Here is a 7,663-nt window from a genome sequence, read left to right as displayed (position 1 = left end):
AAACGATAAGGATGATCAAAGCAGAGGGCTTGAATAAAGAACAAGGAAATATACGTGCAACAGACTGCCCAGGAATTGACAAGGCTCACATTTCAGGCAAAGACTGGTTAACTTCCTCTACATCCAGTGCATCTAGGCGGTCGGGGCAAACTGGGTCAATGGAAAGAAGAAATCACTTTCATTTAGTAATGAAAGAACTGAAGTTTAGATCACGACTTCGGCAAGGAGGGAAGGAACATATAGTCCATTCTAAGGTAGACTTGAACAGCTCTCCCACTGCTATTCAAGGTCTTCCGTCAAGTGGAAGAATTAATGAAGTCCATGGGGATCGCATTCTCCTCGAACCACTCGGCAACTCCGCGCGCAATACTCCGACTCTGGAAGCATCGGGCAGTGCCAAATCCTGGTTGCCCAGAACGCAGATGGTTCAAAAAAGTACAAGTACCCCCGAGGTTGAGGCAGGCATAAATGAAGAAGGGATTTCCTCAAAAAAAAATTGCACTGATCAACCTTGGACAATAACTGGCCTTCCTGGATTGTCATCGATATGTGATGGGTACGAATTTGTCCCATCGTACCACATAACAAGACGCCACGGCAGAATACATGAAAAGAAATGGTCTGAAGGGACTCTAAAGAAAGGGTTCTTGGCTCAATACGATTCTCCCATCAGCTTCAAGTTTCATGATGAACATACCGGCGATCCGCTTGATTCCTCGCTAGATGTTCAAAATCGGTTACTGAAAGAAGTACGAGAGTTGCTTCGGGTGATGGATGAATCCGAGAATAGTCTCATGAACCTCCGGGTCAAGACTGAACGAAATTCGTGCGACCTACGATCCGAGATTCGTCAACTGAATCAATTGATTGTATCCATGACTCAAACACAGGAACTTCACTTTCATAGATTGCTGGACAGTCTTCAAGAAAACTGCCGAACTCTCGCGCAGGTAGAGTCGGGATTTGACTACTTTCTTAGTCTTATGAACCGACAAAAGCGGTATTCCTTCGGCAGCAGGCCAAGTCGATGGGTTCTATTCCTATTGGATCATACCGTGGCTTCGATTCTAACATTGGTTTATGTTTTCAGCAGCATCTATACCCACTTTCGTTCAAAGGAAATGGGCCGAACCCGTCACGTAGGATCGTAGTAGCGAGTGGCAAATGGGAATCTCATTACTTCAAAAGGTTTTCAAGATGACCTTGCAGTAGTGGAAGGCTGTTTCAAAGCTTTGGTATCGTTTGTAGGTTTTTTGACAGGGAGCGCGCAATGGAAGGGTCTGATTGACCGTCTCCCAAGTAGATGAGATGGAGGCATGCAAGACAGGTAAAAACAATCTTTCGCCTTTATAATTGACGCGCACCGATCAACATTGCTTGGGTGTGACAATGGGACGTCTATATCTATATGATAGCGTGTAATAGGGCTGTTGTCCGTGGGGTTGAGATTTGGGGAAAAGCCGAAATGTAACGTCGGACAGTCACTTCTTGAAACTGTCAATGACGCCTCGACCAACAAGGTCAGGAATCTCAGCTGCAAGCCATGGACCGAGCTGTTCGGAAGAGAAGATAAAGGAGATAGAAGATAAAGCGTGTTAGTTAATACTGAGGCGTAGCAAGCCATGGCCGTCAGGGTGGGAAGTTTTCTCCGTTGTGTTCCTGCGACAGAGTACTAATGCATGGAAAAGCGAAAATAAAGAAGCGTACAGATAACGCCAAGGAGTGCGCGATGCCAAAACGTGGAACGTTTTTCGCCCACAACGGTTGGAAATGGATAGTTTGACATATCTTTCCACCACGGTACATTTTCGAGGTAAGGCCCTCTAGTTGCGGGAGTTTCAGCTCTGGAGCTGACGTTGGATAAGTAACGGGAATCTCGAACTCTAGGTCGAATTCATAACGAATTTGTTCGTAATAGTACCAGCATTTTCCGTTCCATCGAGTTCCCGTCTTGTTACACTCGACATGAAACCAGTCCTTGTCTTGTTCTTTGTTCAATTTCACATACTGTTATCCGCGAAAAAAAGAAGGGAGTTAGGTTGAGGGACATGTCAGTAGGTCTTAAGCTCAAGCACTCGCAGTGATGCGTTTGACTGCACTGGCTTGTCAATTTCCATGTCTCATGCCTAGTTAGCCGCTTACTTGTATCAATGCGGTAAGTTCTTCCTTCAATCGCGCAGTCCAAGCTTCCTTGTCGCGTGGTGAAGCTCGAACGGTCAGCAAAGGCAATTTGGATACTGTGCTCTTCGTTCCCTCATCCATGTTATCACAGCGCTGGAAACGAGTACCCACCCGCAAGCCGAGACAACCGTTGAGAACAATATGCGTCAGCAGTGCGGAGGGTGGCGCGATGCAACTAAACGAACCCTTTCTGCCCAATGAGGCCTTGCAGGTTCAATCAAAAAAAACATGGAATTAGTGTGGTGTTCCTATTTGCGGCTCAAGGCACATTTTCTATTGTCAGAGTGGCGGTTCATGGCCGTGACTACGTCTTGTCGAAGCGTATTCGGCCTCCTTGTTTCCCTCGTGCACATACTTTCAATGTTGATCGCTGAGGTTAACAGCCTGAGAACAATCGTGGATGAAATGTAAGGGCCGATGTACAGTACAACTAAACTTCTTGTGCGGGCTAACCATAGCGAACTCAACTAAGAAGGAGGGTATTCTGGTGGACGTAATGAAGAAAACGTAGAAGCATGGAACATCCACGCACCATGCGTGTAGTGCTTGCTCTAGACCGATGGCGCGACCCTTTCTCGGGAATGAAGGTATTTCGTTGAAGAGCCTGAATTTTTTTTTTATGTCCGCGTGCTAATAATTACACGACATGCTGCAAGACTAGCTGACCAAGCGAGGTTGTCCGGTTCTTGTATTTTGATAAACAAGCATGAAGAAAACCGCATTACGTTCCAATATACAGGCCTGGCAATGCTGCCCTTCCGCCTGAGAAGAATGAACGGCTTACTACGGATATACTCAGCGAGCGATGCCGTTGGTTTGTGTTTTAGAAACAAGCGTCTTCGCGTTGTTTCTCACAGCATAAACGTAGAGGGTCTTCCAATCCTTTCCGAAACGTCCTAGGCTAACTTCTCGTTGGACAACTGGAGAGGAAAGAAATAAAAGGGGAGGGGTAGTGTAGATGTGGACTTCTTCTAAATACTGCTGCAATTTACTGTTACAGGTCATGTACAGGTGCAGAGGCTTTCCCTCGGTTCTACATAGACATCGGCGAAACAGAAGCCTATCGGTAGCCGTTGGAATATGCCTGGAAGCGATCATAGCTTGCCGATCTCCACGATAGCCTTGATTCTTCAATTAGTCCAAGAGCAAAATTGATACACTGCTCTTCTGGCATGCCCACGGCAAATCTGCTTCGCAGATGCTCCACGATTGAGTGACCCCCCGTCATGCACGGCATTGTCGTGCCCTCAGTCATAATTTCGACCAATGTTGTGATCTTCTCGTAATGCTTTCGTGCTGCAAGAAGGCCCATCACGAATAATTCTTGAAAGTATCGATATCCTTCCGTCTTGGATGACTCTGCAAGATCTAGGACGTTCTTCTTGGCGCAGATCACCTGCAAATATTCTTCTGTCAGCTTAAACGGCACGTTCTCGAACTTTATCGCGCCTGGGGAATTTGTGAGCATAAATCCGAAATCGATATGAATAATTCGTCCCTTAACATCAATCATGATGTTCCCGTTGTGCCTATCCTTGATCTGCAAAAAGTACGTTACCAAAGAGTAGGCCGCCATCGAACGAATAAATCTTCGCTGTGCGGCACGGAAAGAATCAGTACCGATGGAACCAAAAGCTCTTTCGAAGTAGTCCAGTAACGAAACAAAATTGGGTGTTCTCTTCTTCAGCGAATGCACAGACACGGAATCTGGAATCACTTCGACAAACCCAGCTTCTGATGACACGCTCATTACGGTGAAGGGACGCAAAAAGACATCCACATTCTCTTCTTGGAAAATGCTATAGAACTGGGAAATCAATTGGATGGCGAGTTGCTCTTGTCTCAAATCGTCACCAGCTTTCACAATGAAGGGCATGAGGCGCGTATTCTGAAGATCCTTAAAAGGGGACTTGGACAAAATTCGTTCCTCCTTCCACGACCAAAGCTCCCCATAAACGCCCAAAATAACAGCCTGGCGTGCCTTGTATTCTGCACTATCTGTGCGAGACAAGTCGGCTAAGTCTGACAACTTCTCTGCCTCACTGAAAACATCTGGCTGCCTGCAATATGCATCACCATAAATGCTCTTCCGGACATTCGCTTTTTGTCTTTCTGCCGGTGTCATTTCACTGAGTCGTCGAACATGCAATGAGCGGCGGGCTTCACTCTTAGTTGATGACGGTGTGTTCAACTCAGATACTTGGCTTTCTTGCTCAGTCTGATGAGCGGTTGCAGGGTTTGATTCGCCCATACTAGAATGATGCGGATTCGCATTTGATTCTGAGTATGCTTCCCTTACCTGCTTTGTCGGTTTAACAATACGCTGCTCACAGAATAGTAGCTTGTCCGAACAAACCATGTCTGTTGGGAGAACTTCAATGTTGACTAGGTAAGGCGCGCGTGTTCGAGAAGTTAATATTACGGCCTCTTCCGAGTTGACTCTGAGAATTCGCAACGCTTGAGAACTTGCTCTTGTAAGTGGCAAGTGCACGCTTCTCAGAGCTGCGCTTAGTCCGAGTTTTGCCACTTCCGCGGCACTCGGAACCGGAGAATCGTGTATCAATGGTATTCCAGATTCCCCTTTCATTCTTCGCAGAAGAATATCATTGATATTGTTCAGCCCATTGGAGAGATGGGATTGTCGTTGTTCTTGTGGCAGGTCCTTTGTGGTCATTGACAGACGAACAAATTCGTTCGCTATCGAAATCGAATCGTTAAAATAATCGAAGCGTTCTTGCTTCATAGTTAGTAAAGCAACGGGGTCGAAATCAGCAATAGAATCAATCCCATTTTCTCGCCGCTCGATCTTTTCAGAGCTATGTTCATTGGGAACGTCACTTTCGGTAGTTTGTTCGGCGGCGGCCAACACGATTTCGTCGCCCTCCGCTTCTTCATCTTCCTGAGCAACCGACGCTTTCTTTAACGTTGCAGCGAGCTGCTTGACATCATCGGTGTCTTCGCCGCAATTCTCATCATTGGGGTCATCAGCATCACTGGCTTCATTACGACTAATTTGATCTTGATCAATATCGCCGCATTCGTCTTTTCGTTGGGTACCATTCTTCACAGGCCTGTGCACGTCGGACCCTACTTCACGTTCCTCCTTGTCAACGTGGACCTTTCGCACAGCAGCGGTGAGTTTTAGTCCCTTGACACTCAGCTGCGAAGCGCTTGATGACGGAAAAAGGGTGATACCAGAGACTTCCCTTCTCCTTGGGGAAAAAGGCGACTCAGTAGCAACAAGGGTCGATGAGAGTCGCTTTGCCGCAGCTGCTAACATGGCATGATGGGAGCCGTTTACAGCGGCTGTCTCGCATCGCGTCCGCAAGAGCTTGACGCGTGCCTCCGCAGTCTTATTTCCAGCTCTCGCGGCATCCTCAACAGCCGCTTGAAGAAACCAGAAAACCTGGAGAGCCATGTGCATGGAGTCGGCGCATTTGTCCATGATAAACCTCTCGAGGCCTGGCGAGTCGCGTGCATGATAGACGAGCAAGTTACAGACTTGCGGCATGAATGCTTCGAGGTCTGCATCGGAAAGATGGTACAACTCGTTGCAGAGGTAGTCATGGACGCCGCGCGACTCGCGGTACCGATAGAGGTAAGTGACTGCCATGAAGGCGTCAAAGAAGTCAGAGCGAAAGAGACGGAGAAGCCAGCCCATGGACATAGGTGCTGCTGGCGGTGGCGGGGAGGAGGAAGTGAGCGTTTGCAAAGGAGGCGCGGCGGGAAGCTCAGCGTCAAGATTGCGGACCTTGATCTCGACAGTACCGCTTGCGGAGCGGGAGGCATCGTTACTCGTCATAGGTGAACGGAAGCCGTAAGAGCTCCACATGGCGGGAGTGTGTAGGGTATGCGAGCAAGGAAAGGAAGGGGAGTAGAGAAGAGGAATGAAGGGCGATGGTGGGAAGGTAGAGGGTTTTGGCTAGGCGAGTGGGGGAAGGCGTTAGGAGTGCGACAGTATGAATTTGGGGATGAAACCGGGACAACGTAACAAGGGCGGGTAGGATCGCGTAGCACGAAGGGGACGGGACCGTCTGTGAGGTGGGATTGTGGGCAAGCGATAAGTTGGGAGGAGAAAGAAGTTGGCCCGCGATATCGAGGCGCGGAAGGTGATGCGGGGCTGCAGTTGCCGCCCAAGTGGCGCTGGGCGTGAAGATGGGTGCACACCGGGAAAGTCAAGAGGCAACCTTTACGCAGTCGTTGCGACCGATTTGTTTCTCGCTGTAAAGCGTTGAAGTGCAAAGTCACTGCTCCGCCCTGCCTGAATTTTTGCGAAACATTTATCCTTTTTAACAAAATATTTACCGGCCCACATCACAGCACCAGACTGTCAATCGACTCATACAGCCTATCTCCCACGCCCGCGCCAACGGAGCACTCTGTTCAAGTAGGACCCCTATCCCTTCCCTCGATTACCGCACACCGAGACTTTCAAAACTACGCAAATAGAATCCCAGTCATCAACAATATTGACAGGAGTTTCCATCGTCGACAACATTGATTAAAACGAGCCACAAGTCCAAAACATACGCGACATGAACAAAGCCCAATGTGTGTATTAAAGGGTATCCAAGTTTATAAAGCCGTAACTGCACTTGCGTCCCCACTCCCGCAGAACTTTCCGCTCTACAAATTAGAGTTCACGAATCTGCTGCGAAACGCGAATATTCAGCCCGGCGATGATATCAGTAAACCGCTGCTCGTCCTCTCTCTTTAAGAACTTGAGTAGCCTGCGTCTCGTCGACACCATCATCAATAAACCTCTCGTCGACGAAAAGTCCTTCGGGTTTTTCTTGAGATGATCCGTAAGATAAGCAATTCTCGTCGTTAAAGTTGCGATCTGAAACTCGGGTGACCCAGAATCCGTCTCGTGTCGCTTGAATTTCTGTTGCGCTGCCGATACATTCTGCGCATTTATAAAAGGCTGCGGAGGGGCACATGGCTCATATTCACTGTCTTCATCTTCCTCCGGTTCCATTGTTGCAGTTGCAACGGAACCTATATCAACTGGCGCATCATCGATCCCGATCATGCTTTCAGTGGTCGGGATTTCAGTATTGTTCTCCCCTACTTCTTCGGAAGGGGCGGCAAGCATTCGAGGTGCGAATCGAGTCATTTCTGGTACAATGTACACTCGTGGAGCGGCGGCACTGCATCTTGGTACAGAGAGTCCAGAGAATGTCGTCCGTGAAGTCAAAGGAGTAGCTTGAGGCGTAGCAAAAGCTGGCGAATTCATCTTTGGTCTTCTATCCAACACCGGACAGCGCTCTTCCTTCTTTGTAGAAGGCCGATGAACACTCTGATAACGAAGAGAGCGCTATATCCTTGCAGAGATGTTGTCCAAACTGAATACCGTTACTGCGCAGACGCCGTCGAGGAAGTCGACCTCCTATGTTCATCACTCTCGGCGACTTGACGTGAGCTCCCGAAAATCTGAAATAACCAATTGGATCTATCCACTTGGCCTTCATCTTTGGCCGCA

General features: G+C 48.3%; 5 protein-coding genes; all 5 read right to left on the bottom strand.

The window, feature by feature from the left end:
* Positions 1-1,328: 1,328 nt before the first annotated feature.
* CHC_T00009529001 (Ufm1-conjugating enzyme 1) lies at positions 1,329-2,310 on the bottom strand. XM_005717850.1 is given in 5 exon segments: positions 1,329-1,481; positions 1,482-1,553; positions 1,708-2,007; positions 2,143-2,262; positions 2,263-2,310. The coding sequence occupies 3 exon segments, from the start codon at positions 2,260-2,262 to the stop codon at positions 1,482-1,484; spliced, it is 492 nt and encodes a 163-aa protein (XP_005717907.1). The 5' UTR covers positions 2,263-2,310; the 3' UTR covers positions 1,329-1,481.
* Positions 2,311-2,976: 666 nt separating this feature from the next.
* CHC_T00000532001 (hypothetical protein) lies at positions 2,977-3,186 on the bottom strand. Its single transcript, XM_005717849.1, has one exon. It carries the CDS (start codon positions 3,184-3,186, stop codon positions 2,977-2,979), a length of 210 nt encoding a protein of 69 aa, XP_005717906.1.
* Positions 3,187-3,241: 55 nt separating this feature from the next.
* CHC_T00000531001 (hypothetical protein) lies at positions 3,242-5,842 on the bottom strand. Its single transcript, XM_005717848.1, has one exon. The coding sequence runs from the start codon at positions 5,840-5,842 to the stop codon at positions 3,242-3,244; it is 2,601 nt and encodes an 866-aa protein (XP_005717905.1).
* A 511-nt stretch (positions 5,843-6,353) lies between these two features.
* CHC_T00000530001 (hypothetical protein) lies at positions 6,354-7,417 on the bottom strand. XM_005717847.1 is given in 2 exon segments: positions 6,354-6,814; positions 6,815-7,417. 1 exon segment carries the CDS (start codon positions 7,415-7,417, stop codon positions 6,815-6,817), a length of 603 nt encoding a protein of 200 aa, XP_005717904.1. The 3' UTR covers positions 6,354-6,814.
* Positions 7,418-7,427: 10 nt separating this feature from the next.
* On the bottom strand, positions 7,428-7,580 carry CHC_T00000529001 (hypothetical protein). Its single transcript, XM_005717846.1, has one exon. It carries the CDS (start codon positions 7,578-7,580, stop codon positions 7,428-7,430), a length of 153 nt encoding a protein of 50 aa, XP_005717903.1.
* Positions 7,581-7,663: the final 83 nt, after the last annotated feature.

Source organism: Chondrus crispus, genomic scaffold (assembly GCF_000350225.1).
Source record: "Chondrus crispus Stackhouse genomic scaffold, scaffold_356, whole genome shotgun sequence".
In the NCBI taxonomy this organism is placed as follows: domain Eukaryota; phylum Rhodophyta; class Florideophyceae; order Gigartinales; family Gigartinaceae; genus Chondrus; species Chondrus crispus.
This window is presented reverse-complemented; position numbering and strand designations above follow the sequence as displayed.